The sequence below is a fragment of the Sebastes umbrosus genome, chromosome 4 (genome assembly GCF_015220745.1).
Source record: "Sebastes umbrosus isolate fSebUmb1 chromosome 4, fSebUmb1.pri, whole genome shotgun sequence".
NCBI classification, from domain to species: Eukaryota; Metazoa; Chordata; class Actinopteri; order Perciformes; family Sebastidae; genus Sebastes; species Sebastes umbrosus.
Window position 1 is genome coordinate 14,561,413 of NC_051272.1, and position 24,213 is coordinate 14,585,625.

The 24,213-nt window shown below is 38.9% G+C and overlaps 2 protein-coding genes across 3 annotated transcripts; one reads left to right on the forward strand and one right to left on the reverse strand.

The window, feature by feature from the left end:
* The first annotated feature begins 104 nt into the window (after positions 1-104).
* ddx11 (DEAD/H (Asp-Glu-Ala-Asp/His) box helicase 11) lies at positions 105-12,210 on the forward strand. 2 transcript variants are annotated; one of them, XM_037767951.1, is made up of 28 exons: positions 105-226; positions 642-787; positions 1,429-1,644; positions 1,743-1,829; positions 1,929-2,065; positions 2,152-2,212; positions 2,345-2,452; positions 2,852-2,939; positions 3,312-3,514; positions 3,684-3,758; positions 4,124-4,201; positions 4,291-4,337; positions 4,440-4,519; positions 4,596-4,637; positions 4,718-4,785; positions 4,872-4,910; positions 5,018-5,156; positions 7,672-7,803; positions 7,886-7,998; positions 8,083-8,155; positions 9,427-9,530; positions 9,629-9,778; positions 9,893-9,961; positions 10,060-10,160; positions 10,257-10,341; positions 10,978-11,053; positions 11,166-11,320; positions 11,414-12,210. In XM_037767951.1, exons 2-28 carry the CDS (start codon positions 659-661, stop codon positions 11,444-11,446), a joined length of 2,688 nt encoding a protein of 895 aa, XP_037623879.1. In that variant the 5' UTR covers positions 105-226; positions 642-658; the 3' UTR covers positions 11,447-12,210. The 2 variants fall into 2 exon arrangements, with proteins under 2 accessions (XP_037623879.1, XP_037623880.1); XM_037767952.1 differs by having other exon boundaries at positions 123-226; positions 645-787.
* wash1 (WAS protein family homolog 1) lies at positions 12,195-22,847 on the reverse strand. The gene is made up of 11 exons (XM_037767953.1): positions 22,691-22,847; positions 20,808-20,948; positions 18,792-18,903; positions 18,503-18,649; positions 15,587-15,723; positions 15,349-15,484; positions 14,148-14,343; positions 13,887-14,051; positions 13,578-13,736; positions 12,963-13,034; positions 12,195-12,868 (listed from the first exon to the last, which is right to left on the reverse strand). The coding sequence occupies exons 1-11, from the start codon at positions 22,696-22,698 to the stop codon at positions 12,726-12,728; spliced, it is 1,416 nt and encodes a 471-aa protein (XP_037623881.1). The 5' UTR covers positions 22,699-22,847; the 3' UTR covers positions 12,195-12,725.
* Between the last annotated feature and the right edge of the window lie 1,366 nt (positions 22,848-24,213).

Sequence of the window (24,213 nt, forward strand, 5' to 3'; positions counted from 1 at the left end):
ACCAAATAGTCAAATAGTTAAAGGACAAAAATAGGAAATATATGTACATAGCCCCGTCCACGCAAGCAAACGCATTATAGTAAAACAAGCGCTCTTTGGTTTATCTGGCTCCCTATTGGTCAGATCTCGTCCACGCTGCTGTCTGTTGGCGCGGTTGTTGAATAGCCGGCAGCTGAACATAATATTACACAAAGTAAAACCTCCTTTTGTTTAAGGATTTCAGCGGGTAAGTAGCTATTAAATAGCAACCATGTATGTAAATGTTAAGGATCGGCAGTGGGTGTAAGACTTCAGCTAATAAGGGGATAGGTTATAAGTTATCTAGCCAGCTAAAAACAAGCTGGCAGCTATCTTTAGCTATACAGTTTTTCCTTTCAAGGCAGCTTAACAGCTCTCAATGACAACCCCTTTAAAATCAAATGTTAGCTGCTTGAAATAACATGTAGACAGTAAAAATGACGCAATCTGAATCAGAAACAAGTCAGGACTTTTATAAGATCTGCACAAAAAGCAGAATCTGGTGCCTCATGTTAGACACAACATCACTATCAGTAGTTTAGGGCTTGTAGCTAATACAATCCAGTTTAAACACACTGTGTGCTGCTCAGCGGAATCCTTTTTTAACCCTATATGTCATCTAGCAGGGAGGTTCACCAGCATGGAGAATGGCAGGACCCAGTTTCCATTTCCCTACCAGCCCTATGACATCCAGGAGCAGTTCATGCAAGCCCTGTACAGTGCACTGGACCAGGGCAAAGTGGGGATCTTTGAAAGTCCAACTGGAACGGTGTGTATGTATGTGTGCATGTATGCAAGAGAGGTTACAAAAGAAGCCATTACATTTGAGTCATCATTTTTTTGTGTTTTTAACATCCTTTTATGACACATGACCTTTTTTATGGAGTGGTCTGCTGGGGCAGCAGCATCTCAGCTGCAGACAGGAATAGACTAGACAGTGATCAGGAAGGCCAGCTCTGTCCTGGGATGCCCCCTCGACACAGTGGAGGTGGTGGGAGAGAGGAGGATGATGATGGCTAAGCTGTCACCCATGATGGAGAATGACTCCCACCCCATGCAGGACATCATCTCAGCACTGGAGAGCTCCTTCAGCAACAGGCTGCTCCACCCAAAAGTGTGTGAAGGAGCTCTATTGCAGGTCCTTCCTTCCTGCAGCTGTCAGACTCCACAACCAGAACTGCTCCCAGTAGACCACAACCAGCACTGCTCCCAGTAGACCACTTACAGACCACTTTATACTTCCTTCTATTTAAATGGTTCATATTTTGTTACACTTTGTTTAGCTCTTTTTTACTGTGTTAGCTGATGCATCTTGTTTTTTGCACCATCCCCTTTGCTGCTGTACACTGCAAATTTCCCCACTGCAGGACTAATAAAGGAATATCTTATCTTATCTTATCTTTAACCCAGGGCAAGTCTCTGAGTCTGATATGTGGAGCTCTGAGCTGGCTCACAGACTACGAGGAGAAGAGGAAGCAGGAGGCAGCTGCTCTTCTGCATGAAGGAGAAGCAGCTCTTTCCACATCTACGGCTCAGTCCTCCACTACCAGCTCCTCAGCAGAGCCCGACTGGATCACTGATTTTGTTGAAAAAAAGGCAGAACGTGATTTGGTGTCAAAGTTGAAGGTAAGAATGTCATTTCAGATCTCTACGGATCTCTGGGAATTTCCCGCTTCTCACCTGCTCAGCTTTTGAATATTATGGTATGTTTTTTTGTGTGTCAGGAGGAAGAATTGAAAAGAAAGAAGAGGGAAGAACGATTAGAAATGATCCGAAACAACGTTCAACTAAAGTATGCGATGAAAAGAAAAGTAAGTGATCTCGCAAAGTGCCATTAAAATGTACCTAAAAATTACAATCTCTGTAAGTCAAGTCTCTGCAACTCACTATATGAATATATGTGTCTCTAGAGCAGTGAAGATGAAGAGGCATTCAAATTGCTCCAGCTCAGTAAAGAGGAACAAACCGAGACACAAGGAGATCAAGAGGACGAGGAGCTCATTATTGCAGAATATGAAAGCGATGATGAGACAAAGACTCGGAGCAGGTGAGGGCAGCCACTGATTGGTTACCAGTCGTATTGAATGTGGTGACAGACAATAACAAGCAAGGTGCGTTTGCTCTCCTGCTCAGATTTTGCGGTGCTGAGGATGATGACACCGACGACGAACTGGTTGAAGAACATGTTACGAAGGTGTGTGTGAGATAGACATGTCACATTGTAACTGTAAGGATGAGTGTGCCACTGATATGATACAAAAATAGTAATAATGAGGGTGACATATAACCCTGAAGTGAGGCTGTGTCTTCATATGCATGTTTTCAGATTTACTACTGCAGTCGCACTCACTCCCAGCTGGCCCAGTTTGTCCATGAGGTTCAAAAGAGCCCCTTCAGCAAGGACATCAGTTTGGTCACACTGGGCTCACGGCAGGTACGTGTACACACACATACACACACAAACACTACCAGTAGAAGGGTTAGATTTCAGTATATTTGGTGAAATTTCATCCATTGTGAATATTTATATAATTGTTTAATTTGGAGTGAGAAGCTTTGCGAGTATGTTGTCTGCTACAGGTTCCTAGTTCCCTTGTTTCTCAAATTATTTATACCTTTTACTACTTGTATTTTCTAATTTATAATTACCAAATTAGATTAGATTTGAATTAAAATTCAAAAACAGTACATTACATCTACATTTCTATCCATGCCACACTAAGTTTGGCATTGAACAGGAACTGTTACTTGTATTCAATCAGTAAAACGTGATTGTTAACCACAACACCTGACAGTGTTTGCCCAGTAAACATAAATCTTGTGTACTTTTCAGAATCTGTGTGTCAACGAGGAGGTTCGTCGCTTGGGCAGCATCCAGCGCATCAACGACCGCTGCCTGGAGATGCAGAAAAACAAACATGGTGAGAAAACCTCGCACACAATTTAGCTCCGGAACTACCGATCTTACAGAAGAATATTTCCAGATAACTTAAAGCAATTTTATTTAACCTTTATTTAAACCAGGAAAGCTTTGTTGAGATTAAAAAAAAAACGTTTCCAAGAGTGTCCTGATCCAAGAAAGGCAGCAATAACAATGAGTTACAGACAAACAACATTAGACGGACAACACAAAACACGCCACAAATCAGAATTAAACAGAAATGCCATTATAGAACTATGAATAATATTTCTAATGCAATTAGTTAACCCATAACCCAAGAGCTGTCTTGAAACATAAAAAAATAAATAAGACTAGTTTCGCTTACAACGTTGCTTGTTCTGCCCTTTTGTAGAGAAGCCGCATCATGAAGAGGGTGTAAAACGTAAGCGAGATCCAGCAAAGAGTGTGTGTCCCTATTATAAAGCTTCAGCAATGCAGCAGATGAGGGACGACATTCTGGGGACAGTCCACGATATAGAGCAGATGCTGAAGCTGGGCAGAGAGACACATGCATGTCCTTACTATGCCACACGCCTCGCTGTCCCCGCCGCACAGGTAACAATGTCCTTGTCGTACTCAGTTCATCCATTCCTGTCTCAGTACTTGTGTGTTTCAGATTGCTTGCTGTGCTGCTAACATTTCTTTAAAGTATTTTATTTATTCATTCACTTTTTGTAAGTTTTAGTGTTAATCAGTGTGGTCTATGTTAATTGTGTCTGCATAGTTGGTGGTGTTGCCCTATCAGATGCTGCTTCATGAAGCCACAAGGAAGGCAGCAGGGGTCCAGCTGAAGGGGCAGGTAGGATTAGATGTTTTTGATTCCATCATAGATTTTTTCTCTTCAGCAATTGTCAGTATTATCATGGAAATAAAAATAAAATCTAATTGAAATGCCCTAGTAATGTTAGAAACACAAATTTCCATAAGTAGTTTAACCTCTGGAGCACAGGAATAAATAATATTTCAAAATTTATTACAAAATATTATATTTTATTTATTAATATTATATATTACAAAAATGTAAACACACAATGAGTGCCTGATTGTTTGAGTACCTGATAATTTTGCCATACTTTCATCAGTTTCAACAACTTGAAGTGGAATTGATTTGTCAAATTACTGACAGCAGAACCGTTTTGTAAATATATATGTATATTTTTACAGGTGGTGATCATAGATGAAGCTCACAATCTTAGTGACACACTCTCCTGTATACACAGTGCAGAGCTCACTGGAGCGCAGGTAAACACATTCATACACATCATGTACAAAATCTAGGTTTAAAAATCTGCATGTTCTCTGCAATATACTAAATTGTGAATCTTCTGCAGCTTTGCCGTGTCCACACGCAGCTCACCCAGTATGGCGAACGCTATAAGTGAGTGTATACACACACACACACGCAATGCACTCATTCACAAATTCAATATTGTATTATTAACCCTCCTGGCTGTTGATGGTTATGTTTCTACAACATCAGGAAGCGACTGAAGGCAAAGAACCTGATGTACATCAAACAGATTCTGTTTGTGATTGAGGGGCTCGTCCGGGTGCTGGGAGGTGAGTGTGTTTGGGCTACAATTAGTTTTTGATTATTGCCAGTCTGCAACGTGACTGTGACACGTTATCCTTGCAGGTAAGGTCGGGCAGAATCCACAAAGCCAGACTACACAAACAGGTTAGTAAACAATACACACACAAACACTAATACACATCTAAGAAGAATTTGCCAACCAATCATGTTTCTTTATCTTTTAGGAACTGAAATGCTCACCATTAACAACTTCCTCTTCAAGGCTCAGATCGACAATATCAATTTGTTTAAGGTAATTGAAAGTGTGTATAATGCTGTTAAAAATCACACCATATCCATACTGCAGTTCTTTCAACATCACTGTCATTCTCTCTTTAGTTACAGAGATACTTTGAGAAGAGCATGATCAGCAGAAAAGTAAGTGTTTAATATGTATGTATGTATTGTATCTATGCCTCGTGTAAATATCGAGTGATCCACCGTAAAATCGAATGAATCCCACACGTGTCCCCTCTTTGCTGCAGCTGGGTGGCTTTGTGGAGAAGTACGCAGGATCAGGTGTGAGTCTGCACACTCAGAGCAGCTCCAACAAGGAGAACCGACGCACAGAGGGCTTAAACCGCTACCTTCAAACACTGCAGAGCAACCAGAGCACTGCACCAGGTCAGAGGGCTGATTATTTTTATGTCACCCACATATTTAAAACAAATTGTGGAGATGAACATCATCACTGCAGACATGTGGCATTATGGTAGCAACATGCAGTAATTTATTGATAATGATGAACACCTAAATGGGATCCTATTCAGGAATGAGAAAAGCTTAACATGCTTAATTTCAGAAAGATTTGACTGTCATGGATCTATATTGTGAGATGTGTTGAAATTCACTTTCCCCATAATAGACATTTTACAACTTTTACAGACAGTACTCACAGTATAACTGCTACCATAAAAATCTCCCACATTTCCTTGTGTGTAAAGTGCACAGGCAAGAGAATAGATATCATGTATTAGGGCTGCAAGTTTGAAAAAAATCCGAAACAAAAAGTCTGTAAAATGTCTGAAAATTGTCCAAAAAAAAATGTTTGAAAAATGTTTAAAAAAAAAAAAAAAGTCAGAAAAAGGTTTGAAAAATGTTCCAAAAAAAAAGTCTGAAAAAAATTTCCCAAAAAAATAAATCTGAAAAATGTGTCAAAAATAAAAGTTTGAAGGATATCAGAAATAAAAGTCTGTAAAAAGTCTGAAGAATATCTAGAAAAAGTCTGAAAAAGGTTTGAAAAATATCCGAAACAAAAAGTCTGTAAAATATCTGAATATTGTCCAAAAAAAGGTCTGAAAAATGTTCGAACAAAAAAAAAGTCTGAAAAATGCCCGAAGAAAAAGTCAGAAAAATGTTTCAAAAATGTTCGAAAAAAAAGTCTGAACATTTTTTTCCAAAAAAGATAAATCTGAAAAATGTGTGAAAAACAAGTCTGAAGGATATCCGAAAAAAGTCTGAAAAAAAGTCTTAAAAATGTGTGGAAAAAAAGTTTTAAGAATATCCGAAAAAAAAGTCTTAAAAATGTGTGGAAAAAAAGTTTTAAGAATATCCGAATAAAAGTCTGAAAAAAGTCTGAAAAATGTGTGAAAAAAAAGTCTGAAAAAAATTTCCAAAAAAATAAATCTGAAAAATGTGTGAAAAAAAAAGTCTGAAAAAAGTCTGAAATATATCCGAAACAAAAAGTCTGTAAAATGTCTGAAAATTGTCCAAAAAAGTGTTTGAAAAATGTTTAAAAAAAAAAGTCAGAAAAAGGTTTGAAAAATGTTCGAAAAAAATAAATCTGAAAAATGTGTAAAAAATGAAAGTTTGAAGGATATCCGAAAAAAATTCTGTAAAAATGTGTGAAAAGAAAGTCTGAAGAATATCTAAAAAAAGTCTGAAAAATGTCCAAAAAATGTGTGAAAAATATCCGAAACGAAAAGTCTGTAAAATGTCTGAAAATTGTCAAAAATATGGTGTTTGAAAAATGTTTAAAAAAAAAAAAATCAGAAAAAAGTTTGAGAAATGTTCGAAAAAAAAGTCAGAAAGATGTTCGAAAAAAAAAAAAAGTCTGAAAAATGTCCAAAAAATGTGTGAAAAAAATCCGAATCAAAAAGTCTGAAAATTGTCAAAAGGTGTTTGAAAAATGTTTTAAAAAAAAAAAAAAATTCAGAAAAAAGTTTAAAAAATGTTCGAAAAAAAAAAAAAAGTCTGAAAATGTGTGGAAAAAAAGTTTTAAGAATATCCGAAAAAAAAGTCTGAAAAATGTGTGGAAAAAAAGTCTGAAAAATGTTCGAAAAAAAATAAATCTGAAAAATGTATGAAAAACAAAAGTCTGAAGGATATCCGAAACGAAAAGTCTGAAAAACGTCTGAAAAATATCCGAAACAAAAAGTCTGTAAAATGTCTGAAAATTGTCCAAAAAAAAGTGTTTGAAAAATGTTTAAAAAAAAAAAAAATCAGAAAAAAGTTTGAAAAATGTTCAAAAAAAAAAATCAGAAAAATGTCAAAAACAAAAGTTTGAAGGATAAAAAAAGTCTGAAAAATGTGTGAAAGAAAAGTCTGAAGAATATCCGAAAAAAAGACTGAAAAATGTCCAAAGAAAAAGTCAGAAAAAATGTTCGAAAAATGTTCGAAAAAAAAGTCAGAAAAATGTTCGAAAAAAAAAGTCTGAAGGGTATCCGAAAAAAAATCTGAAAAATGTATGAAAAAAAAGTCTGAAGAATATCCAAAAAAAGTCTGAAAAATATCTGAAAAATGTGTGAAAAAAAAGTCTGAAAAAGGTTTGAAAAATGTTCGAAAAAAAAAAAAAAAATCTGAAAAAAAATTCCCAAAAGAAATAGTCCAAAAAATGTGTAAAAAACAAAAGTCTGAAAAAGGTTTGAAAAATGTTCGAAAAAAAAAAAATGTCTGAAAAAAATGTCCAAAAAAAAATAAATCGGAAAAATGTGTGAAAAACAAAAGTCTAAAGGATATCCGAAAAAAAATCAGTGTTTTTGGTTAAGCTGGATCTAAAATGCATGAGCAGATATAATTATTCTTTTCACCCCGTAACCAATACCATTTCTCTCACTTTGGCATTTTGCAATCAACAGACACTGAACAATGTAGCATACCTCTGTTCCATTGTGATTCATCTACTCACTCATGTGTGCAGTTTCTTCAGTAGACCAGCAGGGGTCAGAGGCAGAGAAAGTGCTGTCTGCATCTCCCATGATGCAGGTGGAGGGTTTCTTCATGGCTCTCACCAACAGCAACACTGATGGCAGAGTGGTGGTGCACAGACAAGGTACGGTTAATAAAAACAACTCAAAGAAAGGCCAGTAATGAACTAAAAGTGTCATAAAATACCCCCTGTGTTTTATGTCCAGGCACTTTGTCAGAGAGCAGCGTCAAGTTCCTGATGTTGAATCCAGCAGTCCACTTTGCCCAGGTGCTGAAGCAGTGCAGAGCTGTCATCGTCGCAGGAGGAACCATGCAGCCTGTAAGTTATTTTAAACCCACTAAAAATAAACTAAGCCTTTGCTGTGTAAGTTTTTTTTATCAATCTGAAAGATGTGATATGTAGGTTTCAGACTTCAAACAAGAGCTGCTGTTTTCTGCCGGAGTGGGAGAGGAGCGCATCACTGAGTTTTCCTGTGGTGAGTGGCCCATTTTTACAACACCGCAGCACTTTGTGGAGTTTCTCTCTTTCTGCTTTTGTAATGCACTCTCTCTTAGTCATGTGTTTATCAATATTTCTGTGTGTGGGGATTTTTGATGAATAATATAACACTTGACAAAATCTCAAATAACAACTGATTTTTAGTACAAGTGCTAATATTCCGTTTGGTTTTTCGAATATTATAAGAATCATTTCATGAACTCGCACCTGGTTCGAGTGATGGAGGTGACAGATTATATCAGGACAAACCAAGAAGAGATGATAAAAAACGATGGCATCTTGTGAAGTAAACCATGAATTAATTGCCCATCCATTGTATACAAACAGTGCATATTAAGGATCAGTTGAAGATTACATTTGCTGACTGTCATCACACAGGTTGTTTTTGCTTATTAAACTTGGAAGATTGTTGAATCATAAGCAAATCATAAACAACACTTGTGCTCCTGTTGCAGTGGCACACATAATTAAAAGACATGTACTATTACTATGTCCTCAGACTCCCAAGATCTGGGTGATATCATTTGAAACAGGGTTATTATCGTAAACGAAAATAAGCAGTGAAAAATAGTTTTGGTTAACTGAAACGAAATAAAAACTATATCCTTTAAGAAAAGCTAAACTGAAATGATATTGCCTAGGAAAAAAATAAAATAAAAAATGAACGTAAATTCATTTCAGTTTGTTTTTTTAGCTGTAATGTATCACTAACCAAAAATGGAGATGGCACAAATTTTGTCAACTCGTGACGTTGAACCACAGAAACTGAATGGACTTGACCTTCCAGGAGATGGGGCTATACCGCAATTGCTTCATTAAAGTAGCACAAAGATTAAACATCATGGCCATTCCTACACAGTTCTCCCAACTGTGTATTTTGTATATATACATATGTAGCTACATATTTCTGAGATAGTATAGCTGGCCTCAAACAGAAAACTAAATATATAAAAACTAAACCTTTCTGGAAAAAAAAACAAAAAAAGGAACTAAAATTAAACTAAACTGAAATCCGAAAGTTAAAAAATTAAATAAAAACTGAAAATTCAAAACTATCATAACCTTGATTTGAACACAACTCAAAGGATTTTACTTCACTCTTTATATGCAGACAAGAAAATCTGTGTTATGTGCTGTCAAAACTGTATTGTATATGGAATATTCTGAATATTTCATAATGTAAAATAATTGTATATGTTGTTTGTGTCGTTATATTTAAATCAATAAGAGAACTTTCTTTGTCTGTAGGTCATGTAATTCCTCCAGAGAACATTCTTCCCCTCGTTTTATGCAGCGGTCCATCCGGTCAGGAGCTGGATTTTACTTTCCAAAACAGAGACTCTCCACGCATGGTAACGCGTATTATTTTTATAAGTTCTTGCTGTAATATCGTTGAATGCAGCTGCATTGTTGACACGACCACTACTGCAAATTCGTGCCTGTTTGACAGATGGACGAGACCGGGCGCATTCTCTCCAACATTTGTAACGTGGTCCCAGGCGGGGTCGTGTGCTTCTTCCCTTCTTATGAGTACTCGAGGCGGATCGTTTCTCACTGGGAGGCCAGCGGTGCGCTGACTCGTCTGGCTAACAAGAAGAAGGTACATCACCCTGGGAAGCCGTCTTTATCACGCCTTAACTCAAGGGTGGCATCATATTTTAAGGGAAGTGAATTTTCCCCGACGGTCTCTAAGCTATCACTATTTCTTTCTCAGATCTTCCAGGAGCCAAAGAAAGCCAACCAGGTTGAACAGGTGCTGAGCGAGTTCACCCGCTGTATCCAGGTAAAAAAAAACATCAGCCCTCATCGCCACCATTAATAATGCGTTCATTATGAGTGATTGCCTCTACGTTTGACGTATCTCTCTCTTCCTTTTCTTAGAGGTGTGCTGCGGATGCCGGCGGCCTCACTGGAGCGTTGCTATTCTCTGTGGTCGGAGGAAAGATGAGTGAGGGCATCAATTTCTCTGATGACTTGGGCAGGTGTGTGTCATTCGTGAGCACGTCGACAGCCAGCAGTTGCACACTGTATAAAGCATATGACACTAAATGCTCTTTTCTGTGTGCATGTGATGACAGGTGTGTGGTGATGGTGGGAATGCCATATCCCAACATCAAATCCCCAGAGCTGCAGGAAAAGATGTCCTACCTGGACAAACACCTGGTGAGACTCTTAACTGTAACTAATAGAGTGCTGCAGGGATGACGCATTTTTTGTAGGCCAAGCAGGAAGTTAGCATCGCCCTGGTTCCCGGGACTTTTCCATTGGGTTTTGGAATACTGCAGAAAAAAAGATCTGTGGCAAACAAATGTTTATGATACTTACACAAGTTTTGTTCAGCAAGATAATCTTCACAAATGAACACCACTTTTATGATTTTTGAAGTGTAAATGCAATCGTCAGAAGTAAAAAACTAATGTTAGGCTGTAAAGAAACTACACCACGGTCGCATGAACGAGAAATATACACAGTAGTAGTCTCATTTAGTCACTTGTTAGTTGTTTTCAAGACACATAAAGGCTTCAAAGTTCACGAGTGGGGTATTTATCGATGTATTTAATGTCGTAGAACAAAACGCTTGTATTAACCACAGACCTTATTTCAGGCATCTGACTAAAAACCCATTCAAACTCATTGACTTACAGACGAGGGAACCGGAAGTGATAAAATGCTAACTCATTTCCAGGTTTTAGGACTCATTCCTGCAGCACTCTATAGTCCTCACTGTAGCCACACACCTTTTAAAACAAGTACAAGGTCACAGGAGTGCTGAGATGACGATGTGTTTTTTTTTTTTAGCCTCATAGTGGAGGGAGGAGTCCCGGCCAAGCACTAATAGAAAACCTCTGCATGAAGGCTGTCAATCAATCCATAGGTAAGGATGCAATACTCATGACAACAGATACAATAAAAAAATCATTAGCGATAATTAATTCCATAGATGGTATGATCAGTATTCATATGTATTTGACTTCATCTGCCCAAAGGAAGAGCTATCCGTCACCGTGGCGATTATTCCTCCATTGTGCTGTGTGACAGACGTTACTCTCGACCCGCTACGCTCTCCAAACTTCCCACGTGGATTAAAACTCGCACCAGCACACACACAAGTTTTGGCCCTGCTTTTGCTGCCTTACGGAAGGTGAGAAGCAAGTACGCTCATGTATCCACACTCAACCCACTGTGTCATGACTAAAGTGTATTCATATGTTGTATGTAAACTCTTCTTTCCTAGTTCTTCCTGGAGAAGAAGCAGAAGCAGTTGTAGTGTCACTTACACTGAGCTGAACGGACATTTCCAAAGACTGAGGTTAGGAAGAACTTCAGGGAAACAAGTGCAACAGCGGCCACCGTGAAAATTTAGCAACCCAAAAAAATGTTATTTGTTCTAAAAAAAAATAAAAAAATACTATAAGATAATTAGAGTTCCTTATTACAAGATTGACACAGCCCTTTTATTTGTGTTTACATTCTTAAACATTTTGAAGCCGTCACACCTCTGAGTGCTTCTGGCTGGAGTTCAAGGGTCAACCGGGGAGGCAGTTGTTCTATTTTCAGTACATCGTACTCGCTTTATTTTACGTTTCAGCTTTTATATCTTGCTTGTTTCTTGTGTCCTGCTTTGGCTTCCTACAGTAACATCTCTTGTTTGAAGAATAATGAATAAAAGTATATGATGTCACACTGCAGACAAACCCAGAGGGGCATTAATCAGACTGACTCAGTCCTGCAATGTCTTCGAATTCAGTCTGGACCATGTAAGATATATTGAAATGAATTACTGCTAACTACTTCACAGATATTAAGCACAGCACAGCAACGGCTTAGGAATCCATGTGACTTCAGTTACCCTTGAAGAAGATGTTAAATATTTAAATGAAGCATTAAGTGTTATGTAATGCAACAATTACTTTTATTTAACGGCAAGACGTTAGTGAAATGGTTCCATGATTTCAGTTTCTGCTTGTTTTAATTTTATGAAAATATGTTTTACAATGAATATGATTATCAATAAATTGTTTTATTATTGGAGTTTTATTGATGTTTTGTTCAACTGATTAGACAAACTAAAGCACTTATAATTATGAAGCCAATTATTGGCCACTTTAACACTGAAAGTTTCACTTTTTATGGTATTGTTAAGTGATCAGAGGAAAATGTAATGTACACAAAATTATTCAAGACTATCAAATGCTTTCATCATCAGTGCTTTAAAGAGCCAGTGTGCAGCAATTAGGAGGATCTATTGGCAAAAATGGAATATAATAATATAATAAGTATGTTTTCTTTAGTGTATAATCACCTGAAAATAAGAATTGTCGTGTTTTTGTTACCTTAGAATGATCCGTTTATATCTACAGTAGCCCAGAACAGACAAACCAAACACGGGCTCTAGAGAGGGCCATTAGCATTTTTGCGTCGGCCAACATGATTCTTCTTCACGCTTGGCACACAGGAGAGGTTTCAGATGATTGCATCTGCCACCTCACCGCTAGATGCTGCCAATTCCTACACACTGCACCTTTAAGTGTTCATTGTCCATCATGTTACGCTTCCCAGTCATCATCGTCTGTTGCCATATGTGGGGCAGGAAGTGGTGGGATGACATCCGACATCCTGGCAAATGCACCGCTGGTACCAGTGGGAGCTTCACTTGACTCCCCACCTGCTGGGCCTTTACCAGATATGCCTACAGAGGGAACAGGACACATTAGTTACAGTATGCAGTTCCAACCACCTGCATCAGTATTTTCAATCTCATTTGACATAAAGGGGATCCTCACCTTTCCTCCGCATGGCAAGTTTATTGAAGAGATCAGACATAAAGTCTCCACCACTTGATGCCGCTGCCACTGCTGTGAGACAGAGACAGGCAGTTACTAAATAATCATACAATCAGTATTTTTTTAAATTAGTAATTGGAGCAGGGAAACGGTTTCACTCATTCCCCAGTGCTGCGCTTCAAAGTGGAGCACATAATTACAACAAGACTTGTTATCTAGTTAGACGGTATAAGCAGCTCTCTCTAAATATGAAATGTTGGGTCGTGACCTGGCCAGCCAACCAGAAATGAGAGCAAAGATAACGCCGTCTGATATTAGGGCAGACAATTTCAAACATGACTGTTACCAAGTGAACCTTTTAATGAGGTTGACATTTATAAAGCAAAGGTCACAGAGCCATGGACTGTGATGATAACAATATGAGATATATATACACAGACGCTCACATGCTGACATGCAGTGTGACAGTGTATGAACTCATGGGTGAATGCTAACTAGGGACTGGTCATGCTGTGCTGTGATTGCATGAGTTTCTCATCATTGTTAAAGCTGCATCGTGTAGCAGTTAATAAAACATGAAGCGGAAGCACATCCCCCACTCAAACAATCCGACACCTTGTTCTTGCTCCTTCTGTTTCTTCTTCTCCATCTTGCGCTCTTTAATGTCGCGTAACTTGGCTTTGCCGATGCCTCCGGCATTGCGGATGGACTCCAGGAGATTGGCGCGGCCGTCTGATGGCACGACCACCTTGGTGGGAGCACCGGACACAGGGCCTGCAGACAGAGGAGACGGTCGGGGGTAATTTGGGTTTAAGGGAGAAGCAGGTTTTCACTACTTTAATACACTGTAAAGCTCGATCATATTCCTCCCAAGTCTGTGGTGTGTAGCCAGTACAAGTTTTGAGTTGCACGCATGCGACAAACCTGAACTTGACGCTCGAGTGGCTTCTTTGGTGCTCTCAACAGGTGGGGGGGGTGGAGGAGGTGGCGGAGGAGGGGGAGCTCCTGCAGGAATGGCGGGAGCGAGGGTAGGCTCAGGAGGAGGAGGAGGTGGTGGAGGAGGTGGAACATTAGGTTGGAGCTGAGAGCCTGAAAGAGAAAGAGATGAAAAGTCAACATCTGCTTCCAAACGGAGATGAGATAGTGAACGTGTGTATGTGTGTGTGTGTGTGTGTGTGTGTGTACCATGTCCGTCGCTCTCCGTCGAGAAGGAGGGCAGATCAGGGATGTTTTGTGTGGGTCCTGACGGGGCGAAGCCGGGCCCGAGGTCTGCGCTGTAGGACAGATCATCTGCGATGCCTGGCAGGTCGGGCAGGTAAGATGGCACATCTATCTCGGGCACCTGGCCCAGATCTGGCACATAGAAATAAGACTCTGCCGTCTGTTGGAAAGAAAAGATTAGATTAGAGACAACATTGATCATTAAGGGTGCTTTCACACCTAACCTGTTTGGTTCGGTTAAAACAAACTCAGGTCCGTTTGCCCTGTTAGTATGGTTCATTGAAGTGTTATTCAAAGAGGCTGGGACACGGGGGCCTTTTGGTCTTGAGCCCTGGGGTATGACACATGTGCAGTGTAACCGGAGCTGCGGTTGTGCGTTGCTATTGGCTCAATTTCAGCGAGAGCAGACTGACATCTCCTCTTTCCACCCTCCTTGGGTTCATTTGGGCCGGTGTGAAAGCTGTCAATCCTACCCTGGTGCGGACCAAACAACCGAACCTCTTTCCAAGCGGACTCGTTTGTGGTGTGAAAGTAAACGAACCAACCTCAAGATTATGATAACAGATTTGTGATTTTAGCATGATTTCAAAAGCTAAACTACTAATAAATCCATCTGCTGATCGTTAAATCTGTTCAGGAAGCGATCTGTATTTAAGACCGTGTATAAAAGCACGTCAGCGAGTATATTTTCTCTAATTAATGTGTCAAAAGCTGTTAAAACAGCTGTGTTTGTATCCGACTCCATGTACTTTGCCAGTTCACTATACCTTCTGCACGTGTCCGTGCGCTCCCCGATATTTGGACTAGTATGTGTTTGCACCAGTCATCTCAGATCATTAAAGTGCTGCATAAACTCATGTTACTCACAAGAATTTGATTTCCCCTACGTGGGTCCTGATGTTGCGCTGATGATGCAGGATAAAATCGCAAAACAGAACAATCAACGAGTTACCTGTCAGTCTGTATAACTTCATGTTTACTCCTCTGGTTTGTTTGTAAAAAGTCAGTGTGATCAGGAACCGGACCAGAACTAAAATGCAACAATGCTGGACCAAATGAACCGAACTACGGGTGGGAAAGCACCCGAAATGTATCATTAACAATCCTACATATAAAATAGTCAAATTATCAATGTGTTTTGGTTGAAGAAGGGTGCTTGAGGTACCTGTCTGTCCAGCTGCTCTCTCTTCGTGATGGACAACGGTGCGTCAAACGGCTTCACTTCTTTTTCTGTCTCTAGCGTTGTGTGTGTTTTTGTCACTGCTCCCGCCAGAGGATCAAGGAACACATACTTCTTATATCTTTAAAAGCAAGAAAAATCCAAAAATATGAAGAACAGATTTAATCTAATCTGTGTTTACAGTTAGCATCTGTTCTATTGGTGTGTGTGTGTGTGGACTCACAGGTTCTCTGTAGTATTAAAGAGCAACAGGGAGCTGACGGATGAGATGTTGCGCGGCAGACTGCCCAGCCCCTCCTCCGTCTCATTCTCAGACCTATTCTTCTTGCTCACACACACTGGGAAATACATCAACTTCTCCTGAAAGGAAGACATAGAGATATAGAGTGAGAGGCAGATCTGTAAAATGTCAACTAAATCTTGAATAACACAAATCACAAATGCCACCAAAGTGCTCCTGCACGCTGCTTCTGGGAGATATTGAATAATGCATTGTCTGTACCAAAGAAAATTGCCAGCAGTATTTTCATTTCTCCCTCTTCTCCCTCTCTGACAAATACACACACATAAAAACAACACATTTGCAAGACCAAGCGGACGCAGCAGAAAATAGACCGTTTTTTGTAAAGTTTCCTAAGATGGTAATGGGAAAACTGTGGTGTTCACTATAAATAATGCAGGAGCCTGTGCTGACCATGCACGCACACACACGCACAAAGACAGACACAAAACCACTTAGGAAAACACTATCACACATTTCTGTTGTTTTCGCTTCCTTTAACCTCCTAATCAAGCATCACCCGTGGAGCAACAAAATAAGAAGCTAATATGGTTTGATGCTAATATGGTGCTCTCCTCTGCCATGTCTTTAGACCTGTAAAATAACCTGCCATGGTGCCCTTTACGACCAGTGTAACATTTCATTAAGTGGATGTCAGTTGGTTATTTAAAGGAGGCGTGAAAAATTGAGACTGACATGGACTAAAGCTCATCAGTGCTGGTTGAAGGCTAAATTATTATTTTTTAATGCGGATGCTGCTGATCATGACAAAACAGCTGTTCATGTAAGAAAATGATTTGTAAGCATAACAACAAAACAGCAGAAAATTTGGCATGCAGATAGGAACACAAAAGTGTGAAGCATGCTTTCTAACATTTTCCACTAAAATGTGTATCCAGACCAGGCTGAATAATTATTTGAAATACACATCAAAGTTTTAGTTTTTGCCAAGCTGAAAGTCCGATTGGGAGGCTTTTCCTGTTCTGTTTTTGAGGTAGGCAGGTATTTATTCACATTCATATGGCAATGTTTATAAAATATTCGGACAATATCATATCAGAAGAACTTGACGCTGATAACTGTCATAACATGTGACCAAAACCTCTCAAAGCAAGTGTGTTAATTCTGTGCAGTTTAAGATAAAATTTGTTTTACAAAAAAGAGCCAAATGGTAAATAAATTAGCATTTATATAATGCCTTTTTCTAGTCTTCCGACCACTCAAAGTACTTTACACTACATGTCAACATTCACACATTCATTCACTGATGCATACATCAGGATCTAATCATTCACATACACCCACACAACAATGGCACAGCCTTTGGAAGCAATGGCGGTTCGTTATCTTGCTCAAGGACACTTCCACATGCAGACTACAGGAGCCGAGCCGGGGATAGAACCACCGGTCTGCCGATTAGTAAGCAACCCGCTCTACCTCCTGAGCTACAGCCGCCATCCATCTTTCGGCGCTGATCCAGGTCTGGGTTATGTTAGGCTAAAAGCAAAACAGCCCAGATGGCCTTCCCTGCCTCCCTGAATGATGCTGAGGTGGTTCCATATCAGACAGGATATTAAAATACCTCCTCAGGGAGGCGTCCAGGAGACATCAGATTCTCCCATCACCTTAACTGGCTCCTTTCCAACATGAAGAAGAAGCACTTACATTTTTCTTTCTGGTTATCTGAGCTTTGAACCCAGCCCCTAAGGGTGAGCCCAGGCACTTTTGGACTCAACAGCATTTACAGCCCAAATTTCAAGTTATTGATCTTAAAAGCTTTCAGAAAATTAACAGAAGCAAGACTGGCATAGCCCTAATAATGATCTTCCATATAGCATATTAAACACCACCCTAGCCTACATACATTACCCGACAAGCCCTGAAATGGAACCCCCAAGGAACAAGGAAAAGAGGTCGCCCCAGGAACAGCTGGAGAAGAAGTGTCTGGGCAGAAATGTCTGGGAGTGGGCTCAACTGGGGAGATCTCAAAAGAACAGCCCACAACCGAGTGAGGTGGAGGACATTTGTCAATAGCCTATGCTCCCTAGAGGAGCAAAGGGCTTAGGTGAAGTAAAGTAATTGATTTCACGGACTACGGACCCCTGCACTTTGAGAATCACTGATTTAGGAACTTCCTCTATCAGTGATTGCATTATTTTGGTCTTTGCTCAGAGCTCAGGATCACAGGTAAGTGTTTGGACCTAGGATTCAGTGTTTTGCCCTCAGGCTTAGCTAATGCTTCACACCTCTATCACTATGAATGCCACATTGACAGTGGACTGGCAGAAAGAGGTGTGGCTCCCATAAAAAAAGGGGACTGGAGAGTATATTCCAATTATCGAGGTGTCACACTGCTCATCTTCCCTGGGAAATTATATGCCAGGGGGCAGAAAAGAAGACTCTGGAGGAGAAATGTGGACTCTGTCCTGGTCATGGGATACAGGACCAGCTCTTATCTCCTGCATAAATACTGATGGGGTCATGGGAGTCTGACCCCGCAGTCTACATCAATATGGAGGAGTCGAGACTTCAGCTCCTAGCCCTCCTGTCCTCGTGTGACCGGAGTGAGAGCTGTGTCATAATTCTCAGCAGTAAGATAAAAGCCATGTAAATGGAAATTAATCATGTCTCTATTTATCCCTGTTTTGAACCGGCAGTTTCAGCAGTATCAGCTGTATAAAGAGGCCCTAACACTATCAGGCTAGCACGCACTTTCTTCTCTTTTGTATTAGTTATAGAACTATGGCTTGTGGGCTTCAAGACGAACACTTTGTGAAACCATGGCTCTCTTAACAAGTCCCATTTTGTATTGTTGCATTAATTCTTTGTGTAATCAGCATTTTAGTGTATTTATCTCACCTGCAAGGCCTTCTCATCAAAGGGTCGAAGTTTATTCTGTATCCTTCGTCGGGGGCGAGTTTGTGACGAGGGGTCTGTAGCCTCAATAAAGATAGATGTATAATCCTGAAGTCGATCTGGGGCCGGATACTTAGCACTGGAGAAAACCTATACACACAGAAAGAGCTGATATAACGGACAGACATGCTACTAATTATTGCTTTCAATGATCTTGTCACCTTATCGTGTCTATTGTGCATCATAGGTGCAACATATAAAGCTGCCTGCCAACATGGAGGTGCTGTGTTACCTTGGTGGCCTTCTTACTGCCTTTGATCTTGTCGACGCGGGCCTGAGCTAGTCTGATCCGGTCAGTGACGGTCTGCAGCTGGCGGCGGTTCTTCTCTACACTGTCAGACACCCTGGAAGCAACACACACATACACACCAACATGAATATGGACATACACACATCCACACACAGAGAAAAATGTGTCTGAGACTATATTACACAATTCAATAAAGAGGATGGCGTAACCTGAGATGCCCCTATTCCACATTTCCTTCTTTATATACACTCTGCAGATCGCTGAATCCCGAGAATAAATTAATAAAGTAATTGGGACTTCATGTATTTAATAAAGATGAAGTGCAAGTATTACACAGCTGTTTCTGCACCCTTATTAATCCTATCCTATCCTAATTCCTATCAATCATCTAATTACTAACACATCATCTTTCAAAAGGTTGTATTGGCAAAACAATTCTGTTAATAAATGAAATGTCACTCTTTTCATGTAGTTACAGGAGACGCCTCCTCTATTTTCAGGGTGCCAGACAGACAGCACCATCTGCTCTTAAACAGGTGCTGTGGCATAAAATGTGACTCGGAATTTGGATCCGACAGTGCAAGCCATTAAATATGACGTTATTTTTATGTCCATTAAAACTTGGAACAGATGCTGTTATATCAACAGCCTTTTTGACTGCTGTTTTGTGGTTAAAAAGTTTTTTGTTAACTGGACTTGTTTGTTATTCCCTGGTGGTGTCAACACTCACACTACAGAACTTTCTGGCATTTTTGTTAAAGATTATTTTTTTGTGGCATTTCTGCTTTTTTGGATAAAAGAGACAGACAGACAGACAGGAAAGTCAGGGGAGAGAGAGGAGATGAAATGCAGCAAAGGGCTCTGGGACAGGCTCAAACCCGGGACCCTGCGGTAAGGACTCAGCCTTAATGGTACGTGCTTTACCCGGTGAGCTACCAGGGCGCCCACCTTCTGGCATTTTTTACTTTACTTAAAGCTGCAGTGGTTAGAATTATAGCAAATATGATTTAAAAATGTGATTTTTATAAAACGGTCACTATATCCTGACAGTAGTGCATGAGACAGGTAATCTGAAAAAAATCATGTGTCTCTGTGTCCTCCGCTGCTCCTAATGGAATCTGCAAGATTTCATAGACCGGAGGAAAACAGCCAATCAGAGCTGAACTGGAGCCTGCCGTCTCTGAGCAGCTGTCAATCACTCACAAACTCTGATCAAACGGTCAAACTAGGCAGCGCTGATCAACTTTATCATTTCCCAACTAAACAGAACACTACAAGATGTTTCTGAAAACATTTGAGGTGGGAAATAGGCATTACAGTAACAGAATATTGATTAATTTTTGATCAGCGCTGCCTAGTTTGACCGTTTGATCGGAGTTTGCGAGTGATTGACAGCTGCCTCCGTTTAATGAACAGAATAGGAACATCCTCTCTCTGAAATAACCTGTGATTGGCCAAAGTCTCCCGTCACACAGGCTAGATTTTTTTAAAGCCTGAAAACAGAGTCATGGGGAATATTGTGCCTACTGCAGGTTTAACTATAAAATGAATGGTTTAATCTAAAAACAAAATAAAACAAAAAAAGATATATTTTATTTATTTCATTTTAGTAAAATATCAGAAATAGTGAAAGTATTTCATCTATTAGAAGTTACTAAAAAACACTTAATATTTGTGAAGATGTAAACAGTAAAAAAATATGTTCTAATTTGTAAATAAAACTATTCAACTGCTCTCACAATAACAACTGATCGTTTGTTTAACTTTTTTTAAAGCGAGATTAATCAGCAAATCATTTTTGCACTACTTATGCGTGATGCAATACAAGTAGTAGTCTGTCATTTGCATACCAAGGGGAAATCATGAAACACTCATGCTATTGCAAATTTGCTATAAAGTCGTGTTTTTTATGTAAGTCCCTCCCTACCTCTAGCTCTTTTAAGTGTGTGTGTGTGTGTGTGTGTGTGTGTGTGTGTGTGTGTGTGTTTTGGGGCTTGCCTTCTGAAAATATCAGTAGAGATGGTCTCCAAGTAGAGTAATGCATCTGTTATCTGATGGACAGCCTCCTCTCTCCTCAGGTCTGGCTGGATGAGAGGCACTGAGTACACCTGGCCCTCCAGGCAGTGCTTTTGGGTCATCCTGAAGGACAACAACACAGAATAAAGTTTATAATCCAGAACAAGGCTGTGTGTGTGTGACACAGTCAAACTCTGGTCTTGAGCATTATTCAAATAAATTAAACTTAAATCTATCAGTGATGATAGGAAAAACTACATAGAAAGTGTGTTAATTTTAAAGGTCCCATATTATAAAAAAGGGAGATTTTCACGTTTTTTTATTATAAAGCAGGCTTAAGTCCTATATAAATACCATGAAAGTATCGAAACACTCAATCCACAGGGAAATACACACAGCCCGTATTCAGAAACTCTGCATTTGAAACAAGCCGTCAGGATTTCTGCCCATTCGTGATGTCACAAATATACAATATTTAGACCCTTTTCGCAGTTTTAAATGTAAACATTCTAAATGTGTCCAAGTTTATTTCCTGGTTGCAGTGTATGTGAATGACATCAGCTGACAGGAAGTACACATGGACCCAAGCTGTTGCCTAGCAACGCAATCCTGTTGCAATTCCGTCAAAATGCGCTAAAACGGAGCGTTTCAGACAGAGGGTGAATACAGGCATATTCAGGCTGACAGTATGAGGAAAATGAAGTTTCTGTTTTTTAACATTACAGCGTGTAAACATGTTCTAGTAGAAACACAAAATACAAGTATGAACCTGAAAATGAGCATGATATGAGACCTTTAATAGTCAGATGTCAGCCAACTCTTTCAGTGATGCGTGTTGTTAGATAAAACACCACAAAACTGTCATTTAGAGACAGTATTGTGAAACAACCCACACACTCCTCGACCTCATAAGAAATCGACCTTGATTTCAAAATACTCCTGCTGGTTTACAAAGCACTAAATGGTTTAGGGCCAAAATACATGTCTGATCTTCTGCTGTATTATGAACCATCCAGACCTCTCAGGTCATCTGGATCAGGTCTGCTTATTCTCCCCAGAGTCAGAACTAAACATGCAGAAGCAGCGTTCAGTTTTTATGCTCCAAATATCTGGAACAAGCTCCCACCTGCAGGACCAACTACAACTCTGAGTTCTTTTAAGTCAAAGCTTAAAACTTTCCTGTTTGCTGCTGCTGCCTTTTATTAAACCAGATAATGATCTTGTACTGCACTATAACTTTTACTCTTGTGTGTTATACTCTTTTTTAGCTTCTATCCTATCTTTTATTGTTTTTATAAAACTGTTTTACTTATGTCTTAATGTTCTTTTGCACTTTGTCTCAATGTTCTTGAATATTTATGTAAAGCACTTTGAATTGCTCTGTTGCTGAAATGTGCTATACAAATAAAGCTGCCTGTTACAATAAATTAAACTTCTATCAGTGATGATAGGAAAAAACGACATAGTAAGTGTGTTAATTTTAATAATCAAAGAGTCAGCCAAGTCTTTCAGTGATGCTTGTTGTTAGATAAAACACCTCTAAACTGTTATTTAGAGACAGTATAGTGAAAACAACACACACTCCTCGACCTCATCTGACTCACATGACAAACTTGTGATCCCTGTAGCTGTATATGGTCACATCAACAGCTAATAAACCTGCACTAAGGCTGTTTAGAAGAAATATATTCCACATAAATACTATATACCTTATAATAGAGCTAGCTAATTGATTAATAGTGAAAGGAAAGCTTGTTCATGCTAAAGAGAGACTCACTGTGAGCCTTAAAACCGAACAATACACATGTAATTATAACGTTATGTTATACTGAAACAATGCAGTCTTATGTAAATGTTATTCTTACCTGACCATGGATGATGTTTAAGTGTTAAAGGTTAAAGAAAGAGAAGAAGTGAGCAGCTATAGCTACTGATTAGCACAACAACGGTGCTGTACTTCCGCATTCCTGTGACACGTGACCACGACGAGGCTAGAGAGTGTTGCCTTCAGGGTCTCTCCGAAATGTCTGATTTTTTATATTTAAACCACCTGAACCACTTCAGTCTCAATTTTGCAATTTCCTTTTGAAAATGTATCATGGGTAATAAGTGGCTTTTTTTTTATTTTTTAAATCACCTTACAGATAATAAATGTGCTATTTTAATCAATTTTATGTAAAGCACTGCAACCTATGTAGGTGAAAAGATAGATAGATAGCTAGTAACTTTATTGATCCCGAGGGAAATTCAAGTTACCAGCATCACAGTTCCATAGTGCAAAACATGTTAGTAAAAAGGCAGTAAAAAAGTTAGTAGTGCAAAGTACAAAAAATATACCAGATATAGAAATACAAGGAGATGAAGAAAACTGTTAAAACTGAATATAGTGCAAACATGGTAACGGCTGTGATATAGGACTATTAAAAAAGTGACTATAGTGCAGAAGAGACTGTTAAAAATGAGTATAGTGCAGGGTAACTCCAGTAGCTTAGTCTATGAAAGTGCACTGTGTGCATTATTATCTGTCCTGCAGACCGGAAAAGGAATGGTGCTATACAAATGTATTTATGTAGTTTATTATAAGTTTATTATACACATGTATAATAATGATAAGAATAATACTATTATTATTATTATTATTATTATTATTATAATTATAATAATAATTATTATTATTATTAATAATAATAATAATAATAATAATAATAATAATAATAATAATAATACACATGTATATCAATTAGGGCTGACCCGAATGCTTTGAAGCATGGTTATCAACCTCTCAATCAGTATTCGAATGCTTAATTTTGTTTTTATATATTTATGTAATGATAATGTATTTCCCAAAATAGCCCATGAAATAAGGAATAATCCCACAACATTATTATTTTATTATTTTATTTTTTTGTTGTTGTTTTATTTTTATTTTTTTATTGTCCTGGTGATATGCTGTGTCATGTTGGAATTTATCTTTTATGTACTAGAGAAGCCGAAGACAAATTTCCACTAAGGTGGAAAATAAAGTCAAAGTAAAATGAAAAAAAAGTAAAGTAAAGTAAAGTATTATTCATTATTCATATTCAACATTAATTAGGCTATTGTTAGTTGTTATTCTCAGACAGATATTGTTGTTTGTTGAGGTGCATGTGTGTACAGTAGTGGGGCATAGTGCGGATAGATAGATGGAGACAGGCAGAAGAACATGTCACTGCGCTGCGCCGCGAAGCTTCGAATACCTTAGAATATTTCTCACTAAAGCTTCGAAGCCACAAAATGTGGTATTCGGAACAGCTCTAATATCAATTAAAAAAAAAAACTACAATTATTCCGCTACTTATAATAATCTGTTAAAGGGACTGTTTGTAACTTTTACATGTATAAATCACCC

Excerpts from the sequence above, each read along its gene's own strand:
- wash1 (XM_037767953.1), bottom strand. Across the intron at positions 15,485-15,586 it reads TTTAATACTACAGAGAACCT|ATATAAGAAGTATGTGTTCC; the intron begins GTGAGTCCACAC and ends TTGCTTTTAAAG. Across the intron at positions 14,052-14,147 it reads GACGGAGAGCGACGGACATG|GCTCTCAGCTCCAACCTAAT; the intron begins GTACACACACAC and ends TTTCTCTTTCAG.
- ddx11 (XM_037767951.1), top strand. The coding sequence starts at position 659 with ATGGAGAATGGCAGGACCCAGTTTCCATTTCCCTACCAGCCCTATGAC. Across the intron at positions 1,645-1,742 it reads ATTTGGTGTCAAAGTTGAAG|GAGGAAGAATTGAAAAGAAA; the intron begins GTAAGAATGTCA and ends TTTGTGTGTCAG. Across the intron at positions 4,786-4,871 it reads ACAATATCAATTTGTTTAAG|TTACAGAGATACTTTGAGAA; the intron begins GTAATTGAAAGT and ends TTCTCTCTTTAG.